This window comes from Peromyscus maniculatus, chromosome 9 (genome assembly GCF_049852395.1).
Source record: "Peromyscus maniculatus bairdii isolate BWxNUB_F1_BW_parent chromosome 9, HU_Pman_BW_mat_3.1, whole genome shotgun sequence".
Lineage (NCBI taxonomy): Eukaryota > Metazoa > Chordata > Mammalia > Rodentia > Cricetidae > Peromyscus > Peromyscus maniculatus.
The window spans coordinates 53538551-53561227 of record NC_134860.1 but is presented as its reverse complement, the minus strand read 5'-3'; the positions used below and the strand labels follow the sequence as shown (position 1 = coordinate 53561227).

Here is a 22677-nt window from a genome sequence, read left to right as displayed (position 1 = left end):
AGACCTGAGATGGCTCCATACGTAGACTGCTGCACAGGCATCAGAAGGACCTGAATTCTGATCGCCACCACCTTTGTGAAAAGCTGGACATATAAAGCCAGTTGTAACCTGCGCCATTAATCTGAGCCAACACAGCAGGAGCCTGGGTCTCACTGGCCAGCCAGTCTAGACAATTGTGAGCTCCAGGTTCAATGAGACCTTGTCTCAAAAATTAAGGTGGAGGGTGATAAGAGGACGACTATTTCCTCGCATGCACTGCAGAGACTGAAGGAAAGGGAGGAGGGGCAAGCGGACAAAGGCGCATAGAGGGTGTAAAGAGGGTACTAGGATCCAACTGGGAACGATTATCTACATCTTAAGAATTTTAAGCAAATGGAGCAATCAATACACGCCAAAATTGGTTCTTAAAGTCCCAGAAGACAGGATGGTTTCCACTGAGGCCCAAAATGCAGCGTTTCCAAAAGGAGAGAGCACGTGTCAGTGATTCTGGCTGGGCGACCAGTCAACATGATCTAAAACTGGGCATTAGACTTGGTGAAACATGGGCAATATGTGTTCGGGGAAAGCCCGGGGAAATGGAGTGAACCCGGAAGCAGAGGGTGGAACGCGTGCTGGTGAGAACCTCGGGGACATCATCCACTGGAGAAGGAACTTAGGCACCTTCGAGCGCTGCCAGGAAGAGGCGGAACAGTGAGAAACAGGCCAAGGGAGAATCTGCGTCATCAACCTCTCCTCCCGGGCAAGCTTCGTCTTTTCGCGGCGATTGCTATATAACTCCTTCCGGGTCGGGGGTGGGGTGGGGGAGGAGGAGGGGGGGGCGGTTACACCTAGTCCTGAAATTCGCGTGAACTGAGGCGCGTAGTCGCGACCGGTATTTAAATCTCGCGCAGGCGTGTTAGTTCCCTGTCGCTATGCGGGTGCTCGTGGGTGAGGGCGGGCAGAGAGAGGAGTCGCGGGCGGGCTGAGGGCTGGGAGACCAGCCCCACTGGGCGCGATCTTCTAAGCACGCAACCTAGCCGTGGTTCCCCAGCCCCCAGGGCCGAAGCCCTGACACCCTGGGACCTGTGTCCCCGCTGCAGGGCGGGGCGGGGTGGAGGAGAGGCCTGGTGTCAGAGGAGACAGGCCTGCCTCCTCCACTCGGGGGTATAAACACGTTGTGCTCTCCCGTCAGGTGGCGGGACGGGGTTCATTGGCACAGCCCTAACCCACCTGCTGAAAGCCCGGGGCCACACCGTGACGTGGGTCTCCCGGCAGCCAGGGCCGGGTCGGATCACGTGGGTACGTCCAGCCTCTGCAAGGTGGGCGGGAGGGCAGTTTGCAGGCGGCGGCGGGGAAGGACAGTGCCAGGAGGTTCTGTGCCTTCTCCAACAGAATGAGCTCATTAGGTCGGGGCTGCCCCTCTGCGATGTCGTCATCAACCTGGCTGGAGAGAACATCCTCAACCCTCTGCGAAGGTCAGCGGGGCCATAAAGCAGTATCGCCTGCCCAGAGGGAGAGGGTCCACTGCTGTGAGCTGTAAATGGTAGACATGTACTGTGCCTCTCTTGACCCTGGAGCCTGTTTTATACCGGTGTCCTAAGAAAGACATACATAAGTCCATGCCTATCATGGAGAGGGGAAAGTCTTAACCTTTCCTAACCACCCTGAGTTATGCATTCGAACAGTCAGGGCGAGTAGTGACGATATGGGTTGGATGCATGTCTGTACTTCTGACCTTTTATCTTCTCTCCAGATGGAACGAAACTTTCCAAAAAGAGGTTCTTACCAGCCGCCTGGATACCACCCACTTGCTAGCTGAAGCCATCACCCAAGCCGCACACCCTCCCCAGGCATGGATCCTAGTCACAGGTGTAGGTATGCCCCCAAATCACCAACCTCTTCCATTAACAGGGAGAAAGCAGCTCCGGCCCTTGGGGCTAGCCACCCCCCACTGCAGCACCTTAGAGCGTAGATCCTTTCCGGTATAGCTTCTAGACCCTCCAGCCACAGCAGGTTTCTCCCAACCTCTGTATTTTCACTGTGTGCTATTTCTGGGTGTGAAGGGAATGGGGAGTGTACGTGGCTAGACTCAAAGCTAGAAGTCCTTATCAGAAGCCCTCAGAAGGATGCCAGTCCTAATGCTGAGGTGGTCTACCTACTCCCAAGTCCCTTGCTTTTTGGACCACAGTTCTTTATGAACAGCCTCCTATCGATGTGTCGCCCTTGAGACCACATCATTGTCAACAATTAAAATGGAAGTAGTAGCCACCATACTAAGTAATTTATACGTGTTATTTTAATCTTTGCAACAACCTTATGAGGTAGGTACAGTTACTCCCATATTGAAGATACAAATGGTTCACACAGAGAAGTAACTTGCCAGAGAGTCACAGACATCAGGAATGGGGGAGCTCAAGCAGCCTGGCACCCAGGTTTCTGTCCCTAACCACTACAAGCTAGCAGCCTCTGGGTATAGCCCTGCAGCCAAAGGCTAGACTTGCAGGCAGGAACACATGAAGCTCAAGGGGAAAAGTCACGGTCCTTTCTTCTCCTGTGGAGAGCCAAAGGGTCAGAGAGAATGAGGCTAGGGAGCCTTTAACTGCAGAGAGCCCAGCAGGACAGGGCCAGCCAGAGCAAATGAGTGCTCTCCCGTGGCAGCTTACTACCAGCCAAGCCTGACTGAGGAGTATGACGAAGACAGCCCGGGAGGGGACTTTGACTTCTTCTCCAACCTGGTAACCAAATGGGAAGCAGCAGCCAAGCTTCCTGGAGAGTCTACACGCCAGGTCGTGGTACGTTCAGGTGAGGACCGAGGGCCTGGGAACCAGGCAAAGTGGAAGATCCGGGGAGGGCTGAGCTTACAGTGAGAGGACACGTCACTCGAGCTAACCTAGAGAGGGAACGTCCCAGGGAGGTCCATAACCCTCAGCTCTCTCCACTCCAAATCGACACGGGAAGAAAGCGAGGAAGGGAAAAGAGAAATCAGAGTAGTGCAGATTGTCAGGGCTAAGCGACCTTCCTGTACCACCTCTCTCGCCTGCTTTAGGGGTTGTGCTGGGCCGAGGGGGTGGTGCCATCGGCCACATGCTTCTGCCCTTCCGCCTGGGCCTGGGAGGCCCCATTGGTTCAGGTCACCAGTTCTTCCCCTGGATACATATTGGTGACCTGGCAGGAATTCTGACTCATGCCCTTGAAGCGGACCACGTCCAAGGAGTCCTGAATGGGGTGGCTCCAGCATACACCACTACCAATGCCGAGTTTGCCCAAGCCTTGGGTGCTGCCCTGGGCCGCCCAGCCTTCATACCTGTCCCCAGCACTGTGGTACAAGCAGTCTTTGGACGAGAACGTGCCACCATGCTGTTGGAAGGCCAGAAAGTGGTCCCACGGCGGACACTGGCCACTGGCTACCAGTATTCCTTCCCAGAGTTGGGGGCTGCCTTGAAAGATGTTGTCACCTAAGTGGAGGACCCCAAGGCAGGAGCTGAGGCCTGTTCCTACATACTGAGGATGGGTTCAGGTGAGCCCTGTAGTTGTGAACAGACGCCATCTGGGTCTTCGAACCTCTGCTCCTCACTTCCTTCCCGAATTGTTGTTCCATCCCCATCTGAGGAACTCCAGTCAAGGTTGCAATCTCATTCTAACCTTAACCTCTTCAGCTTCTTGTGGGTCACACTGTTGCCCCAGTTCTCCTCTATGCTGTGTGGAGAAAGTTCTAAGTTACGGCAATAAAGTATATCACTAGCTTCAGCTGTCTCTTTGGCTTAGATTCTCCTAGAACTTCTCTTAAAAGAACTAGATTTTACTCCAGATGGCTCTTCTTCCTAAATGAGGTTCTGAATGGTGTAACATGCAATCTCTCTCTTTCTTGGTATCTCTTTCCAAATGAGCTGGTGAGAAGTGAGGTTATGACCGAGGTTAAAGACAATACATATAAGGATCTATTTCCAGTGAGTTCCGGTGCCACCCTAACCACCAGTTCAGAGGATGCCAGCAAACGTGGGGGAAGGCCCTGTACGTTAGCCTTCAGCATTTCACAGTGACAGTGAATTAATGTAGCAAACACATGCAGGTCCCGCCTCACACTGCAGAAACACAGAGCCAGTGTCCCTCTCTGTCTCTCATCTGCTAGGAACACTTCAGCCTTCCAGGGCCCACAGCATAAAAAGGAAGCTAATTCTGGCCTTCTGTACCCCCACCACTATGGCAAGTGAAAAGAGCAGTTGAAAAGCAGTTCGACTGGCAGCCAGTTCAGACCAGTCGCTGTTTCCTGGGCACTGAGAAGAGTCACTGTCATTTCCCTGATCAGTCTGTCTCCAATGCAGCTGTCCCAGCCTGAGTCAATCTGGGACTCTATCTGGGATAGAGGTGAAAACTGCCCAATGAAACAGGCAAAGACACTGGCACCTAGGGACCCTCTCTCTGATCACTGAGCTCCACACACAGTCAACTCTCTGTGTCACTTGAAGTCAGCCCAACAGAAAAGAATCTAATTCAGGGGCTTGCTACAAGGTCCCAAACAGCTGAACCCAGGGGCACCTGCCTTACCTCTTGATCTGAGAAGTTGACTAGCTCAACTATTCCTGGGGAAGGTAAAAGTAATAGAAGCATGTTACTACACTGGACAAGAAGCTACTGGAAAAACTACATCCAGGTCAGGAATGTGCCACCTTACAGAGTCAATTCCCTGGCACAGGAATCAAGCAGATACAGCACAATGACTTGTGGGAATCAGGATGTAAACAGTTGGTCATGATAGGTCAGTGGAGTTGATCTGTGACCAATCAGGTGTCTTTTCCCAGAAACTAGTTTCTTCACCATACACAAAGCCCAATGCAACCTCCGCCTTCCATAAAGGGAATATTACATAGAGCCCACTAACATTGTTGCTGTAAAGCATGGCTTCACCACCAGAGAGAGGGTTTAACCAGGGCCTTTCTGACACATGAGTCTGTAAACAAACAATTGAATGCAGCTGACCAGCTGCCACTTCTAGGAACCCTGAGAGTATTTAGGTAATTGGACAATCAACCCTAACAACTACTTTGTTAATATGTGTTTTGAAGGTTGCTGGAAAAGGATGCAGCCATTGCAGGGCAAGTTCTGCTGAAAACCCAGTGTTACACTGAGGTACGGACTGTGGACACCTCTGACCAGGACGTGTAGGGTAGGGAGCCTATGCAGCCCCAGGCAGACACACCTGAGACATGATCCAAGATCACTTCCTCACAGGCGCCTGCCTCTGTTCTCATCATTCCTCTCAAAGGTTTTTTTTTTTTTTTTTATGCCTGATATCTAGACATAGTAAAGGCCAAGCGACTCCGCCAAGGTCACAGGCAGACACACCTGAGACTGGGACCTCCGCCCCTCTGCCTCCTGGTCTCTGCTGTCCCACTCCAACAGCCCACACAGCACTGTGGCCCCTGCAGAACCCAGCCAGCTCAGCCTATCCTAGGAACCCAGAAGGATGCCGCCTTCCTCAATTTAGCCCTCTGTGCCACCTCCAGCTTACCCTAGGCTCCAACTCAGTTTACCTTGGAGGTGAGGCCAACGCTCCCAGTCTTCAGGAGGAGCGTCTACACCCTACAGAAACCCTTTGCAAAGATGAGGTTCGGGGGTTCGATCTGATCAAACCTAAGAGCTGGTTGCGGTCCTGGCTCAGCTTGAGTCACTTTTTATGGACCTGTACTCACAGTACCCCAAGGCAAGATTATTCCCACACTCAAATCCCCTTCTCCAGTGCTTCCTCAAGCCAAAGCACCATCTGGGTCACAGTCTGCGCAGCAGAGGGGACTGTAAAGAAGGGGCTGGGCTGGGCTGGGCTAGGGGATGCTGAATCTGGTAGGGCAGCAGCTAGGCAAGCAAGTAAGGCTCAGAAGTTGAGACTCAGCAGGGCCTCCGAAAGTTGGTTAATATCCCGGCAGTATGGCTCCCGCTGCAGGATGAAGTCCACCTTGTGGTCCTGACCCCAAAACACCTCCAGCAGCTGGCGCCGGAGCCGCTCTGTCTCCCGGGTCTTCCGAATGCCCCCGCCGCTGCCTGTTTCCTCTTCCTTCCCCTGCTTCCCCTGCTGCTGATTCCCATGCTCTGGGGGGCCTCTGGGGGGCTGGTGAGCCTTAGAAGAGCCCTGTTTCCTGGAGAAAAGCAGAGTAAACATTGATGCACTCTGGAGAAAAACTGGGCCTCAGGGAGCCTCATCCGGACTGACCGACGATGTCCAGCCTCAGGAGATGAATTTGTGAAGTTTCCTAAGCCGGCCACCGAGTGGCAGTATCAACCCACTAGGAAGACAACCCTAATGAGAAGTAGTCCTGCTTAATCACTTGCTTAATGAGCCAACAAAAGGTGTGGGGGTACAACTGGCTAGCATGACATGCAAACATCCCCCAAATCACTCCATCAAACACACTGACCAGAGAGAAAAATAAAAGTTTCTCTCCCTAGTACAAAGCTCTGTGTCAGGGTTCTCTGGGGGGACTTGAAAGGGCAGCCCCTCAAACTCAATACTACTGCAGAATTAAGCTGGCCCCAAACTGCAACACTCCCATCCAAGCCTCCGATCCTTAAGAGGAGCGTATCGACAGGCTGCGGGCAGAAGCAGGGGCATTACCTGTCTGTCTTCTTCAGGAACTCATCCAGGGTGGGGCCATTTCGCCCCAGGGGGTCATCTGGGACCATGAAGAGGTTTCCCACAAAGGTGAAGGGCAGCAGGCTGGATGAGGAAAGAGGGAGTCACAGAAATGACCTCGCCTACCTTGCCGAGACCGACACCACCCGGAGCTCCTGGCTATCATCCTTTGAGGCATCTTCAAGCCCGTCCCCAGGATTCTCACCCAGTGGCCTGAGAAGAGCTGGTTTTAGAGAAAGGCCTGAGTCGGTGCCTATCCTCACCGCTCTCTGATGATCGCCATCCACTTGTCAGACTCCTCTGCCAGGTCCCGGAACTGGTCGTTGGAGACAATGATCCCATCAGTCTCTTCAGCCAGCTTCACCATGAACCTGTCTCCAAAAAAACACAGAAACCATTCTGGGATTCTCCAAGGATCGATCCCACAATACGCTATCAATGCCTGTGACCCAATGCTGGTGATGGAGGCCGTCTCCAGACTCGTTTATTTAAGTGAAGAAGGGTGATGGGGGGCTTCTTGGGAATTGAGCCCAGACCCTCGTGCATCCTAGGCAAGTGCTTTACCACTGAGATGATGGGTAGGTAGACAGACAGACAGACAGACAGACCAAGGGAGTGGGAGTCAGAGACAGGCAGGGTATGGTGGTGCACACCTTTAATCCCAGCACTCAGGAGGCAGAGACAGGTGGATCTCTTGAGTTCTAAGCCAGCCTGGTCTACTTAGTTTCAGGACAGCCAGGGCTACATAGGGAGACCCCGTCTCAAAAACAAACAAACAAAAAAATTGGAGACAGGATCTTGTTAAGTTACTCGGTCTAGCCTTGAATTCACTCTGTAGCCCCAGCAGGCTTTGAACTCGCCATCTTCCTGCCTCAGCCTTCCAAGTAGTTGGGATATTGAGCTCCTCCCCTCCCCATCCCCCAGCCACAAGTGACTAACGAGACATAGGCACCAGAGTTAGAAGAGAAACAGTGATGAACCCAAGGTAGTCTCCCAACAGCATCCCATTCACCACAAGCCTTTACTGAACACTGTCTAAGAAACAGTAAAAGCTAGCTATAACTTTCTCCTGCGCCGCCAGTCACTCACAAATCTGCATTCCTCCTCGGACCTTCCCACGCCGCCTTTCTCTCCAGGGCCACAATCACCTTAATAATTCAGACATTAAAACTAAGACTGCTGCCAGCCTCCCACCACCTCACCTGCCTCACCTCACCATCCTCCGGTCTCACCTGCTCTTGCCCTACACAGAGCTCTTCCCCACCTGCCCTTCACCCCAACCCAGCCCAAGTGAGCGGCCGTGAATAAAGTCCACACGTCCAGGCTGGCAGCTAAGGCCTCTAGAATCCACCTCCATGTCCCCTTTACAGCCTTTTCTCTGCCGGTATTCCCTAATGCACCCTCAACTGGAGTTGAGATCAATGATTAGACTGCACTCTTAACACGTCCTCCGCTCTCTGGCTTCAGTTTCTCAAACTATCCCCTCCATCTCAGAGTGAACCCCAAACCTTTACCATGGCAGCCACCTAAGGAACTTGCTTTCTGGGAGCTGGCAATATAGCTCAGCTGGTAGAGCGCTCACCTAGCTGCAGCAGGTCCTAGGTTCAATCTCCAGCACCACATAGGCTGGGCATGGAAACATACACCAGCATTCGGGAGGTGGGGACAGGACAATCAGAAGCTCAAGGCCGTCCTTCGTCACACAATGAGCCTGAGACCAACCTGGCTACATGAGACCTTACCTCAAAAAATAAATAGAAAAATAAAATGGTCCAGTTATAAGGTTTATTTTTCATGCATACAGGTGCTTTGTCTGCATGTATGTCTGCAGACCAGAAGAGGGCATCAGATTGTGAACTGCCGCGCAGGTGCTGGGAACTGAACTTAGGACCTCTGCAAGAGCAACCAGTGCGCTTAACTGCTGAGCCACCTCTCCAACCCCAAAACTATAAAGTTTTTTAAAGACACCTGAGCCCCACTTTAGTAACTTTCTGGTCTTGTTTTATTTTTGAGACATGAGCTCACATAGCCCAGACTTGCCTCCAACTTACTGAATAGCTGAAGCTAACCTCAAACTTCCTGCCTCTGCCTCTACCTCCCAAGTATTGGCATTTAAAGGCATTTGCCACCATGGCCAGGTCCCATTTTACTAATTCTCCATCCACAGAGTAAGATTCACAAGGTGGTGGGGAATGAACTAACTTTTGAAAGGTTTAAAATCAAAGAGATCCAGCCCATCCCACATCCTTCTCAATCAAAACTCCCAACCCCTTCCTTCCTGTAAAACCCAGTCACAACGAGGCTCCCTTCCCTGAGTTCCTGTAGTGCTTGATTTACGGGAGTTTTTATTGTTGTTCACTTCATTTGGGGCCTTCTGAAGCCAGGGACCAACTCTTGCCCCAGGGTTCTTTCTCCAAGTCCTGTACCTAGTCTGAAGTGGGCAGTCGGTGTCTGAAAGGCACTGTGGTACAGAGAAGACCGGGAATCAGGATTTGGTAGAACAGGTGTGTGGGAAACAAGCTAAGGGGGTGCTGTGCTACCTCAAGTACACAAAAGGTGCTTTCTAGTTAAGGACTTCCGGCTCTCGTGTTAGGCTACATCCTGCTCATTTTGTTATGCTCCGCTGTGCTGACTTACACCATAATGAAGAGAACGTCCAAGTCTGTATCATGTATCCACTAGGTTCTACACAACCATGCATTAAAACTGACTCAGTCCTCAGTATCAATTCTGTTACAATGTCGATGTGGACAAAAAGTTACTATCTTAGATGAACTAAAATCTAGGCCTTAAAACAAAATAACAGCACTTGGGAGGCAGAAGCAGAAGGATGGCCACAAGCTCAAAGCCAACCTGGCCCACAGGTGAAGTACCAGTCCAGCCCAGGGCTACAAAGTGAGATCCTGTCCAAAAAAGTAACAGTGGCATCAGGAGAGTCCTGGCTGGTTTTCTGTCAACTTGACACAATATACAGTTATCTGGGAAGGAGACCCTTAACTGAGAAAAATGACTCCATTAGATTGCCTGTAGGCAAGGGTGTGGGCCATTTTCTTGATTGCTAATTGATAGAGGAAGGTCTGGCGACCTGGAGGCATTGCCCCCTCTAGGCTGGTGGCCCTGGGTGGTATTAGAAAGTCAGCTGAGCAAGCCAGTAAGTATCATTCCTCTGTGGTCTCTGCACCGGTTCCTGCCCCTGACTTCCAATCAGAGATGGACTATTACCTGAAACTTAAGATACATAAACCCCCTCCTCCCAAGTTTCTTTGGATCACAGTAATTATCACAGTATCAGAAATCTAAGACAAGAAGAAAGTTAAGTACCTCTTGTAAAATACTACTGACTTCTAAGGAGTAAAAGTTAAATGTCTGGAAAGATAAAACACACCACTAAGCTGGTTGGTTTTTAATTGTGAACTTAACACAGTCACCTGAGAAGAGTTCACACTGAGGGACCGTCTAGATCGGGCAGTCTGTAAGGACGTGGCTAATTAGAGTGGAAAGAGCCAACCACTGTGAGTGCCACCATTCCCTAGGCAGGGGATTCTGGACCCTACGAGTAGAGGAAGCAAGGTGAGCACTATCGTGTATGCATTTGGTGCTCTCTCGTCCTGGTTACGGATGCGATGTGACCAGCTCCCCTAAGTTCCTGCTACTATGACTTCCCAGATATAATGGATTATAACCTGGACCTGGGAGCTAAAATAAACCCTCCTTAAGGTTTTTTTTTTTAACTTTTCTGGACTCTGTGGACACCAAGCATGCACATAGTGCACATCCATACATATAGGCAAAACATTACTACACATAAAAAGTTTTTTTATTTTACACAAAAATTAGGAAAACTTAAAATAGTTAATCAGCTTTAAAATGTATATATTTCCACACCATGTGTGTACACGTGTAGCAGGAGGACACCCTATGATTTCTGTTTAGCCTATATGGTGACTTTTGTCCAGGGAGTTAACCACTTACCCTTTGTATCTGCCTCTGTAAATAGTGATAATATTTCATGCATCTCTTTTTTCCTTTCTTTTTTCTTTTTAGTTTATTGAGACGGGGTCTCATTTTGTAGTCCAGGCTAGCCTGGAACATACTTTGTAGCTCATGCTGGCCTCAAATTCATAGGGATTATCCTGCCTCCATCTCTCACGTGCTGGGATTACAGGCGTGACTACCACACCCAGCTTCATGCATCACTTAACTGGGCCCATGCAATGTTAAGAAGGAATGTCACTAGACTCTTGCTTAGCTGCAGGAACGAGGCAAGCACATACCTTATCTTCTTTTGATATTCACAAGGAGGGTGAATGAATGGAGAAGGATCCTGAGACAAAGAGGTTGATTCACTAAGAGGTGGGGCCGAGGCCATGGAGAGCAGATCAATAATGAAACCTGGAGCCCTAGTTCTGACATTCCGTTCCATTCTGCATCTGATGATCTCTCACTGAACAGTGTTCTAGGCAGTCCTAGTATTCAAAGACTGTGTTTCTGCATTTTATTTATTTTGAAGGTTTACTCTCCCTTTCCCAGAATGTTCGAAGAATTTCTCTACGTTTGGAAATTCTGCCAGCCATTCATGTCACTGGCTTTCCTAGCTCCCCGTTACACCGGCATTTTCTAGACAGTAAACACAAGGTGAATGATGAGCAGGCAAACAGTTGTCTCCAGTCCGTCTCATGTCACCTGCAGAGCTCATTTACCTCTCCCATCTTAGGTCCCACGGACACTAACTCCCCTTCTGAGGCTGGAAGACAGAGGTCAGGAGCATCTCTCTCCTAAAGTCCCACTTAGACTCCTTAAATGTCAAACTTGGGGCCAGGGGAGGGGCAAATACCTGTCATCATAGGAAGAAATCCTCTTGCCATCCATGACTCGTGAGGGCGTCAGGGAAAGCAGACTCAGTGAGTACAGCTTCTGCAGGAAGTGGCTCTCTACAGAACAAGATACACAACAGGGTTCTCCTCGAGGCAGACACAGTCTCACCCAGGACCCGGATGGCCAGACGCAACTTACCTCTGACCTTGGAGTCCTTACTGAAGCGCCACTGCGGCACAAAGACGGTTATGTCACGGTGCCCGCGGTCCCAGAAGTACTGCACAGCAAGAGCAATGCCTCGGCTTGAAAAGTAGTGCTGGAGGCCGTGCCTGCAACGGAATGGGTCAGCACTCAGGACCCAGAGGACGCCGCACTATCCGCCCCTCGGCAGAGGTCTCCAGAAGAGACCAAGATGCCCGGCTCATCCTCCCTCCTCAGACCTCCGCCCCACCAGCTACTTACACCATGGCCACGTTGCTGCCATCGATGACAATGTGACGGAGATCTGGCTGGCCGGGCACATTGGCAAGGCACAGGGTGAAAGGATCCTGTAAGGCTTCCTGGAACCGCTGTGTGCCAGTCACCAAGTTGCCCCCTCGAGTGCCTCGTTTCCATGGAGACCCTCGACTTCGGGCGCCAGCCTGTTGCTTGTCTCCCCTGTCTCCCCGATCTCGGTCCCCACAGGGCCACGGGGGTTCCGGCGCAGGTGGGGGGCTAGGTACTCTTGGGGGTGAGGTATCCCCATTATGGAGCCGCTGGAGGAGAGAGGCTCCCCGAGTTGGAGCTGCCCGCTGAGGGGGCACATGGGCACCGGAAGGTTCATCCTGCATAGGGAACCCTCCTCGTTGCTGAGGCCCCTCCTCCTTCCCCGAGGCCTTTCCCTTCAAGGGTGCTGCCGCCTCTTCTGCTCCTGCGCCTGCCGGTTGCGACTTGAAAGCCACCCCTCTCTCCCAGACGTGTTCCCCAGGCGGCTCCTTCCGCCCTGGATACATGTCCCTGACACCATCCTGTTTCCTTCCCCTCTTCTCCACGGTGTGACCTTCTCCTCTTGCTGCCCTTGACTCTCCCCACCCCGCCACTCCAGTGCCCGGGGATTCCCCACCTTCATTCAAGGGAGCCCTAACTCCCTGGAACTGAACACTCAACAGGCCCGGGCTCCCCTGCTCACGAGAGGGCAGCGCCTGTGGCCCCTGCTCTCTGGATGCCTCCTGTACCAGGCTTAGGAGCTCCTCCTGGACAGCCAGGGGCAGCTGCAGCAGGGCCTCTGTGTAGGCATCCACCCTGGTCTGCAGCAGGGCAGAGAAGTCTCGCAGCATTCCAGCACTGGCAGAGGCTCCAGGACAAGAAGGCAGCTGAAGATCCCAGCTCAGCCGCTGCATTAACTCCTCCACCCGGCTCTGGGCCATCACAAATGCCTCAGTGAGGCCACTGATCATCAGAGAGCCGGGAGCCAGGGGCACCAGGTGGGCAGACGTGCTCCAGGACAGGCAGTCAAGGAAGAGGCCTTGGGCTCCCTGGAAGACGCAGTGCAGTCTGGGTGGGAAGCGGATTTCACTCTGCAGTTCTGGGCTGCAGAGCCCCTTCAGGTATTCCTAGATGGGAAGGTCAGAGAGGAAACTTCTAGAAGCCATCCCCTCGGGTTCATTGTTCTCCCTGAGCCCCAGGGGCTTGCATCATCCAAGTAGCTACCGTTATTATTCCCACTGTAAGCAGAAGGCTGTCAAGTCCTCCTCGAGGCCAAAGAAAGCAATGTGGCCAGCCTCCTCCTACACCCACTCCCAGTGAATTCCTTGGCAAGGACTACCTACACAGTGGGATTACTATCCCCAAGAGCACAAAGGAATCGGTTTCCAAATGCCTGCAGTACCTGGGCCATCAGGGCAGAAGTGAAACCAAAATTCTACATGAAAAGAATTGCTGAGTTCCTCAAAGCTCAGGTCAGAGGCAGTCGGTAAGGCAGCCAAGAGGCAGGGATCCTCCCCAACCCCTCCTCCGATTCTGCCTAGGGGAGGGGCAGGCTCCTAAGAGGCGCTGGAAGAGGAGTTCACCTTGGCTCTGCAGACATTTTCTTTGGGGCTCTCAAGCTGCAACCAGATGTGAGGGTTCTCTGGGCAGTCTCTGGAAAGGACGCTCATTCCCACGCTGAAGATGCGCTCCACGCGAGCCTGCTGCTCCCGAACCTTGTCCTCTGCGACCGCAGACACCGCAAAGCGGTCAGGGGTCGGGGAAGCAAACCCCCAAGTAGACATGGCTTCTTCCTGGGGTCCTGGAAGGGCAGAGGCAAGCTCAGTCTCCGTCTCCCTTCAACCCGAATCCTAATCACGCGGCCTACATACACCCAACAATCAACAGGTCGCACCTAGTTACAGGCCCGGTAAACAACCCCAGGAGGTGGCACGTCCACCTGGCGGGTGGCGAGGATGGAAAATGATCTGTACACAGGCCTCTCCCGGAGAGGAAATCCTTCGTAAACAAGGCTATCTGGGATGGGCGACTGGCCTGAGAACACCGATGACCACCGCCCCGAGAGGGGAAGGGGGAAGAGGCCTCCAGCTCATTCTGGGGATCCTAAGAAGTGAGTGGGTGGGGGGAAATCCTCAAAGCTCAGAGGTCTCTGCAATTTCTGAGTAGAAGAGAGCCTCTTTGGAGACGAACACCCGCCGGAGGCTGTAACTGGGTAGTCCTGGGAGGGGGTGCCCTTGTCTGCCATGTTCTTCCTCTAGCCACGCCCACCTCCCCGCCCCCCTTCTCGGAGACGTCCACCGCCAAGCGTCCCACCCAGGGCCGGGGAGCAGGCCCGCCCTCCCGCGGACGGCCGTGGTGGCCGTCCCCAGCCCGACCACCCTCGGGCCGCGGCTTCCAGCTCCCCAGCGCCGGGAAGGGGCGCGCCTACCGCCCAAGCCGCGAGTTCCTCCTGCTCTTCTGGGTGCCCGCGCCCCCCCCCCCGCGCTCCTCCCGCGCCCCAGGGATCAGGGGCCGGGGGCGAATCTGGGAGGGCCTCTCGGCTTCCTCACCCTACCTAGACGGGTCTCGTCAACATCGCGTTCTGTTTTTGGACTCCACTTCCCGGCCTGGGGCGGAGTCAGCCCGGCTCCTCCCCCGCCAGGGCTGCGCTGGCTGGGGCTCAGGGCAGCGCTGCGTGCTTCTTCCCGCGCCCGCCCGACCGCCCTCCCTCCCTCCCTCCCTCCCGGGCTCCGCCTGCTGCCCTGCGGCCGACCAGCCCGCCCTCCACGTCCCCCGCGGGGCCTAGCGGGTCGCCAAAACTTCTCCATCCCACCCCACCCCCCAACGCCTCCCGCCAACTCTCCCGCTCGCCTCCCATTCGTGGGGGTCCCAGCGTGTTCTGCACAGTCGTCGAAGGTGCCAAGAGGGCAAGTGACTGGTCCAGAGTCACAAGAGAATACTGCCCTTGGCACAAGCACTTTCACCAAGTAGATTGTGGGGAAGAGGAGGACGCGCCTTCCAACAAAAAGAGAGATTCCACGGGAAAAGACCGTGAGGAGTTCTGGAAAGGAGAGGATGAGGAAGGAGCCGCAGAAACTTCGTCTAGCGTACACGCGCACACAGAGGGGGGTTGCTCTCCATCACCCACTGTCCCGCCTCCCTGCTTCAGAATCTGGCTGGAGCCCTCCTGTCCTGTCTCTATCCCTGTTCTCCCTCTCCGAGCCCAACTGCTGTCACTCCGTGCTCTGCCAAGGAGGAGGGAACTGCAGTGATAGCGGAGTGAGGAGAGGCCAGGCAGAGCTGGGGGACACAAACAGAGGGAAGGAGGTGCCCACACTAGGTGACAGACCCATAGACAGGACAGAGGAGCAGGGCAGGAGGAACTGGAAGCCTGAAGCAGAGGAGGGAGGAGAGCAGAAGACAGGGAAAGCTGCGAGTTACAGAGGTACCGAGCCGTGATGGCCACCAACCGGCACAACCCCAAGCTGCCCTTGGCCCTGGTGCTTCTGACCCTAGGGGCTGGGTGGGCTCAAGAAGGGTCGGAGCCTGTCCTGCTGGAGGGGGAGTGCCTGGTGGTCTGTGAGCCGGGCCGACCTGCTGCGGGGGGGCCTGGAGGAGCAGCCCTGGGGGAGGCACCCCCAGGACGGGTGGCGTTTGCTGCAGTCCGAAGCCATCACCATGAACCAGCAGGGGAAACGGGCAATGGCACCGTCGGCGCCATCTACTTCGACCAGGTAATACCCTTGCCCCTGCCCAGAGGACCTGCCAGGACCTGGGCTTTCCTGTCCAAGCCCGCTCTGCATCCCTCAGCCTTCAAGGGAACCATATCCCTTCACCTATGATGGCCACCAACTGTTTGCCTCCTTTCACTCATACACACAACCTATCTTAGCCATGTCTCATAATTTTTGAATCCACAAATTCCTGCCACACCTGCTTGCCACCCCTTTTCCCCTGACTCATGGCACAAATGCCAACCCCAGTGATGTCCCTGAATCCCGCTCAGTAGGATCTGCTTCCCTCAGGTGCTGGTGAATGAGGGTGGTGGCTTTGATCGGACCTCGGGATGCTTCGTGGCCCCTGTCCGTGGAGTCTACAGCTTCCGATTCCATGTGGTAAAGGTGTACAACCGCCAGACTGTCCAGGTGAACCGAGGGCCAGCCCCATCTCCAGGGGGAATGAAGGGTCATAAGCAGAATGCAGCACATCCCTGGGTACCCCTTCTGTTGACCTGTATCCTGGGGACCATGAGCAAGGGAGGAAGGGTCCTGGCTAGCAGGGTATGGCAGATGTGCAGAGCCCAACACCGGCCACCCCTCAGCTCTCACAGGAGAGCCCATTAAGCCTCTGGTTCCCAAAAGGAAGCCCCTGGGAAGATGAGGGTCCTGAGCTAAGGGCTAGGAAATAGATCCTAACTGAGCTCCCCTCCCTAGGTGAGCCTGATGCTGAATACATGGCCGGTCGTCTCAGCCTTTGCCAATGACCCTGATGTGACCCGAGAGGCAGCCACAAGCTCTGTGCTGCTTCCCCTGGACCCTGGGGACCGTGTGTCCCTGCGCCTCCGTCGGGGGAATCTCCTGGGTGGCTGGAAGTATTCAAGCTTCTCTGGCTTCCTCATCTTCCCACTCTGAGAACTCAAGCCTTTGAAAGACAGATATCTAGCATCTGGCCACCCTGCCCTGCCATGCTCTGCCCTGCCCTGCCCCAGAAACAAGCGTCTTTGGAGCAAGAGAAAGGCCCCCTCAGGCTACCTATAGCCCACCTCCTTGCATGAGATCCTGTGCCAAACACCCGAGGCTAAGAGTAGACAAGAGCTGAGCTATGGACTCTCTAGATGGAACACTCCTCACCAGTACCACTCCGGTTGCCCTCCCGGCCTCCTGCTGCCCCTCTCCTGCCTCAGTTCTGGCTTTGGCAGAGCAGGATTTGGCAGGATGGAAGCTGACACTATTCCACAGGCTCCACTCCTCCTGTTCTCCACCCCGCTCAGTGCTATTTGGTGACAGGTGGCGCAGGTAAACCTGACAGGCTCCCACAGGGACCCAGATGGACCAGCCGCATCATACCTGCAGACTCCATCCTGTCAGGAGTCAGCCTGAGAGAGCTCAGCCAGCACCCTGTGAACAGGAGCTGACAGCCCAGCCATAAAAAGAAGTGTGGGGAGGGCCACAGAGCGTCCATAGCTGGAGAGATGGGATGGGGACATGTGCCTACCCTGAACATGATCAACATGCTGCAGATAAACTGGGACAGTCAGCAGGCAGGAATCCTGCCACCCATCTGGGCCAGGTCCCAATGGACTCTGGCCCTCATCTGACACGAGGCATGTGTGGGTGTGTGTGGGCGTGTATGTGGGTGTGTGGGTGTGTGTTTGCTCTGACCAACAGGTGAAACCAGAGCAGGTATACAGAGCCGGAGGCACGGTCAAAGGTCACATATGAGCCACAGAACAACACATCAGTGACCGTGTGTCCTCTTGGCCACCTCCTAGAACTGCCCCACCTTTGGAATCTGAGTTTCAGTCACTCCCCACTCTTGTTAGCACCTCTCTTCCTCCAGCTACGTCTCAGCTAACTTCCCTGTACCTGCAGCCTGTTCATAGCACCACTCTCCCTTGATCCATACTGTCTAATTCTTTTTAAGTTTCCTGGTACCCGGGAGTCCGTGGGTCATCCCTCTTCCTCCAGCATCAGAAACTCTCTTTCATCCCATGGTCCAGCATGAATGGGTCTATCTGGAGAACTGTGGTCGGTGAGACGCTATTCTTCTCACTTTGGTTTGGAGCAGGATTGGAGCACATAAGGCATGATGAAGAGAAAATAAATTCAAACTGAGCATAACAGCCAAGTTTTTAAAAGGCTATAATAGTACTCAAGTTAAACAAATACCAGGAACGAGAGAGAGAGAGAGAGAGAGAGAGAGAGAGAGAGAGAGAGAGAGAGAGAGAGAGAGAGAGAGCTCAGAGGCAGAGCTAATGTGCATGAAGCACCAGGACTGAACTCCAGTACTGGGGTACAGGGTGGGGAGTGGGTGAGAAAGAGGTGAGGGAGCATTTTCTTTCAGCATTTGCCCATACTTTGTGAGCAGGAAGAACAATTTAAACAAGATAAGTGATCGTTCCGTCTCACATGGACGAGTCTGCCCCTGAGAGTCCAGGATGAACAGCCAGCCGCTCATGATCGCAAAAGCCCAGGCTCCCCTTCTGCAGTTCTGTGGTACTTGGCCTGACACCTTGTGGCCCAAGATGGCTTCTTGAGCTTCAGCAATTTCATCGGCCCAGCAGGAGAGAAGAAAGGGCAGGACTCCTTCCTTGAAAGGTTTCCTGACAGCTGCATATACTGTTCCTGGTTACATCTCTTTGCTAGAATGTAGTCACACTAGGCCACACCAAGCCAAAACAGACTAGGAAACAAACTTACTTTTTTGTAGTATTTTCTGTGTGTGAGAGTGTGTGTGTGTGTGTGTGTGTGTGAGAGAGAGAGAGAGAGAGAGAGAGAGAGAGAGAGAGAGAGAGAGAGAGAGAGAGAGAGAGAGTCAGAGGACAGCCTTGGATGTTGGTCCTCACCTCCCACCATGTCTGAGACAGTGATTCTAATGTATCACTGTGTATATCAGGCTAGCTCGTCTGGAAGCTTCTGGAATTCTATCTTCCCCTAGGAGACAAGGATTACAGATGCATGGGTTATGGCCAGCTTGTATGTGAATTCTAAGGATGTGAACTCAAGTTATCAGGCCCACACAGCAAGTGTTCTAACCACAGGGCCATCTCCATAGCCTCCATAGTCTGTACTTTATTCTAGGCAACTGTGTCCAGCTAAAAGTCAGGAGTCTTACAGTAAGAAAAAAGAGTAAATGGACATTGGAAGATTTTCAAAATACAATAGGCTAGATCCACTTGTAAACACCAACTGGTTTAAGATGCTGTTTATTTATCACAGTTTCTGTATGTCAGTCGTATTACAGAGTGTGACTATTCTCTGATTGAGGGTTCACAAAGTCAAAAATAAGGTGGACGGCAGCGGTCTTCCTCACTAGAATGGAAGAAGCCGCTTCCAAACTCATAGAATGCGGCTCCTTAGAGTTGTAGCACTGATGTCCCCAGTATCCTGTTTTCTAGCCAAAAGCTGCCGGCCCAGCCCCACCCTTTGACTCTCCCCGACCTATACCTGCTACATGTTTCTGACTTCCATGGGCAGAGTTCTTGGAGTCTGAGGATTCAGTGCTTGGACTAGACCCTCCCAGAATATACATAATAATCTTTCTATTTTAAGGTCCCCACCTGCATGCATATGCAAAGTCCCCATTCCATGTAACAGCATACTGAGATGTCTTGGTGACATCTCACATAGGCTCTGAGATATCTGCATACCACAGACTTTGAATGTTGAGAAAAACACTGGGCACAGTTCACCCATTGCAGGGAAAGATGTGAGTCTGAGATACCCAACATAAAGAAGGTCAACACCAACATAGGTTTTTTTGTTTTGTTTTTTTGAGTTTATTTATTTATTTTTATTTTTTAATTATACTCATGATATTCATTAATTACACTCATGATATTAATTACATTTGTGGTATTCATTGATTACATTTGCAGTATTCATTCAATAATTATATTTATGATATTCATTAATTACATTAATTATATTGATTTATTGCATTCTTGATATTATGTCCTGTCCATTTGTGGGGTTTTTCCATCACACAAAACAGAGATTCTGTACTTAGGAAATCATTGCTCTATATTTCTTTCTTCTCTATCTTGAGATAATGTCTAATCTTTCTGTCTCTATGAATTTGTATATTCTATACATTTCATGTAATACAATTCTATAGTATTTGTCCTTTTTTAATGTACAACTGCAGGAGAAATAATACTCAGCCTGAACATAAAAACAGGTTATAATTTAAAAGTCCAGGGTTATTTTAGACAGTAAAATATTTTCTCTGTAGAAAATAGTATAAATGATAACATTTTCCAATAAGCCCTTTTAAGCCAAATGATAGCTGAATTGTACATATAAATATTGATTAGATTCTGGGATACAGAAGTTTATTTTTACTTTACTTGTATGGGTGTTTTGTCTTTGCACCACATACATACAGTTCTCTCAGAGGCTAGGCGAGCATGTCAGATCCCTTAAGACTGGAGTTAGAGCCAGCGGTGAGCTACCATGAGTAATGTGAGCTGGATCCTCTGCAAGAGCACCAGGGCTCTTAACCACTGAGCTGTCTCACCAGCTCCCTGATACACACACACAGAGAGAGAGAGAGAGAGAGAGAGAGAGAGAGAGAGAGAGAGAGAGAGAGAGAGAGAGAGAGAGAGAGAGAGACTCAGGTTTTAATCATTTTAGAAGGTAAATTAGTTCCTACCCAACCAAGACTCCACTAACTGCCCATCCAGAACTCCTTGGCACAGAGGGAATGCCCTCTTTTCTTTTGGTCCAGAGATAAATGGCTTATCTTCAGGCCACACACACAGCTGTGTGTCCCTCTTTTTTTTTTTTAATTTGAAGACCAAATTCAAAACTTGGTCTGAGTGAGATAGTATCTATTTCATAATCTACAAACTAGTTTTTATTATGGTGAGAGTGGAGGTTTAAAACTGGACAATCCATGGGGCTGGAGAAATGGCTCAGTGGTTAAGAGCACTGGCTGCTCTTCCAGAGGACCTGGGTTCAATTCCCAGCACCCACATGGCGGCTCACAACTGTCTGTAACTCCAAGATCTGACGTCCTCACACAGACACACCTGCAGCAAAACACCAATGCACATAAAATAAGAATAAATTAAAAAAAAAAAAACCTGGACAATCCAGCCTGGTGTGATGGTACACACCTGTAAACTGGGGACTTGAGAAGCAGAAGCAGGAAGACCTGAAGTTGAAGGCTAGCCTGGGCTACCTAGACTCAGTCACACATGCACACACACACAAAACTTGTATAATGCGTGTAGTGATGTGTTTGCTTTATCAAAATGTTCAGAGCTCTTAAAGGAGCTGACCAATTAGATGTGTGATTCCACTAAAATATTCGGGATTTAATTGAATTTGTAATCAATGTTTAAGTGATCTGACTTGTAAAATGTATAGAATCTGATTGGTTGGCTGTGTGTTTTTGTATTCAGTTTTTGCTTAAGTAGGTTTATGAAGTACACAGATTAAATAGTAAGTAAAGCCCGTGTGGCAATAGGTATTCCTTTGTAGGGACCAAAGCGCCTCCGATTTGGGGATGCTAAAAATAGAATCCAATGTCGACTTGCACCCTGCCCCTCTTCCTGGCAGCTTATTTACACAGAGAAAATGGGCCAATGAAGAATCCACTGTAGTCCCAAACCCACAGCCTCCAGCCACACGTGGTCCTCAGTGGTCAAGCAGTTCTCTGGATCCTTTACCAGCTTCTGCCAGCTGCCAAAAGCAGGGAGTCTCAGGTTCTGCTCCACTGAATGCAGACTGAGACCAGAGCCCCACCCTCCAACCACTCCCACGCTGGCCTTCCCCCCACATCTGCCTCTTCCTGTGCTGCTCAGCTGACTTCACCTCCTGGTGAGGTAGGTGGCTGCCTCCACCCACCAGCGTGGACCCTGCTTCCTCTAAGCACACCCCTTGCCTTTTGCTCTTCCCTATGCCTTCCCTTCAGTATTTAGGATTAAGAGCTTGCGTCTCTCAAAACTAAAAGAGAAAAGGTTAGGTATGGGGGTGGCTGTAGCTCCAGGTAGCTAGCTATCCAGCTCTCTAAAGCTCTGAAGCCCTTAGCATCAACTTGCCTCCTCTTTAGGCCTTAATTTCATAATCTAGACATGTGACCAGTTGCTGGCCTGTTAGTCACTGGTGAAGTCTGCCTCTGCTGCTCCACCCACACTGCCCTGGCAGTCACCTCCCCTCCAGTGTCACTTCTGTCCCCAGACACCTAGTCCTGCTACCCAGGCTGTCCCTAAGGTCAGATCCTGTTGCCCATGTCCTCTTAACGGACGTTGCTGGAGTACTTTCTGAACATGTCCCAGACCCTTTTTTAGATTCGCCTGCCACTTTTGTTCCTTCCTTTGCTTGTTCTGAGGCAGTCTTACCAGGCGGGTGTCAAACTCGGCAATCCTCCTGCTTCAGCCTTCTGAGGTGCTAGGACTACAGGTGTGCACTACCATGCCTCACTCACCCTCCCTTAATCAGTGGTTTCTCTCCAGGCTCTGGTCCTACATTTCCTTGGCCTTAACACACTCCCAGCAGCACACACGTCCATCCACAGTCTCCCCATTCTTAGGCTTCCTGAGCAGAGTGGCTCTTCTGAGCAGACTCCCACATTCCACCTCTACTCAACCTGCCGAAACATGAATTACAGGCTTTGCTCACCAAGTCTTTTCTCCCTCCCTGTTCACTTTGTAATTGGAACTTCCCTGTCACCCAAACTAGAAACCAGCTTTCCTCCCCAGGACTCCTTGTCACCCCACCCCAGCCACTGTTTCTGTCCAACGTTTTCCATCTCCCTGGTTAGCAACTAGCAATCTGTTGGCTAGATTTCTAGAAAAGCCCCGTAATCTACGCCCCCCTCCCCCGATGCCACCACCTCCAATTCTCCTCAGCACCCAATGCTCTCTCCACCTGGGGACCGCCTCACTGCTCCATCACAGCATAAAGCCCTTGGAAACTTAGTGGGTGTCAGGATGGAATGCATAATCCTTAACACGTTGTGTGTGTGAGCTGTCTCACAGTCCAGCCGCTGCAGTCTCCACGGCTTCCGCGTTCATCACCTGCAAGAGCGTGAAGACATCAGAAATTGCGCCATTCAGCGGACACTCCTTAGGAAATGAAAGTGTAAGA

The 22677-nt window shown here is 51.8% G+C and overlaps 3 protein-coding genes across 7 annotated transcripts; 2 read left to right on the top strand and 1 right to left on the bottom strand.

The window, feature by feature from the left end:
• Positions 1–526: 526 nt before the first annotated feature.
• Positions 527–3726, top strand: Sdr39u1 (short chain dehydrogenase/reductase family 39U member 1). 3 transcript variants are annotated; one of them, XM_076545049.1, is made up of 6 exons: positions 527–614; positions 1172–1278; positions 1372–1454; positions 1733–1854; positions 2638–2781; positions 3026–3726. In XM_076545049.1, exons 1-6 carry the CDS (start codon positions 542–544, stop codon positions 3436–3438), a joined length of 942 nt encoding a protein of 313 aa, XP_076401164.1. In that variant the 5' UTR covers positions 527–541; the 3' UTR covers positions 3439–3726. The 3 variants fall into 3 exon arrangements, with proteins under 3 accessions (XP_076401164.1, XP_006988626.1, XP_042140850.1); XM_006988564.4 differs by lacking the exon at positions 527–614 and adding an exon at positions 821–927; XM_042284916.2 differs by lacking the exon at positions 527–614 and having other exon boundaries at positions 934–1278; positions 1733–1850.
• Positions 2258–14099, bottom strand: Khnyn (KH and NYN domain containing). Of its 3 annotated transcripts, none has more exons than XR_013042418.1 (8): positions 13779–14090; positions 13468–13685; positions 11882–13011; positions 11618–11748; positions 11439–11535; positions 6810–6975; positions 6587–6688; positions 2258–6110 (listed from the first exon to the last, which is right to left on the bottom strand). XR_013042418.1 is itself a non-coding variant. In XM_042284914.2 (8 exons), exons 2-8 carry the CDS (start codon positions 13666–13668, stop codon positions 5849–5851), a joined length of 2031 nt encoding a protein of 676 aa, XP_042140848.2. In that variant the 5' UTR covers positions 13669–13685; positions 13779–14099; the 3' UTR covers positions 2258–5848. The 3 variants fall into 3 exon arrangements, 2 of the variants coding, with proteins under 2 accessions (XP_042140848.2, XP_076401163.1); XM_042284914.2 differs by having other exon boundaries at positions 6868–6975; positions 13779–14099; XM_076545048.1 differs by lacking the exons at positions 2258–6110; positions 6587–6688; positions 6810–6975; positions 13779–14090 and adding an exon at positions 7793–9065 and having other exon boundaries at positions 13468–13668.
• A 463-nt stretch (positions 14100–14562) lies between these two features.
• Positions 14563–21039, top strand: Cbln3 (cerebellin 3 precursor). The gene is made up of 3 exons (XM_006988589.4): positions 14563–15597; positions 15889–16008; positions 16297–21039. The coding sequence occupies exons 1-3, from the start codon at positions 15322–15324 to the stop codon at positions 16492–16494; spliced, it is 594 nt and encodes a 197-aa protein (XP_006988651.2). The 5' UTR covers positions 14563–15321; the 3' UTR covers positions 16495–21039.
• Positions 21040–22677: the final 1638 nt, after the last annotated feature.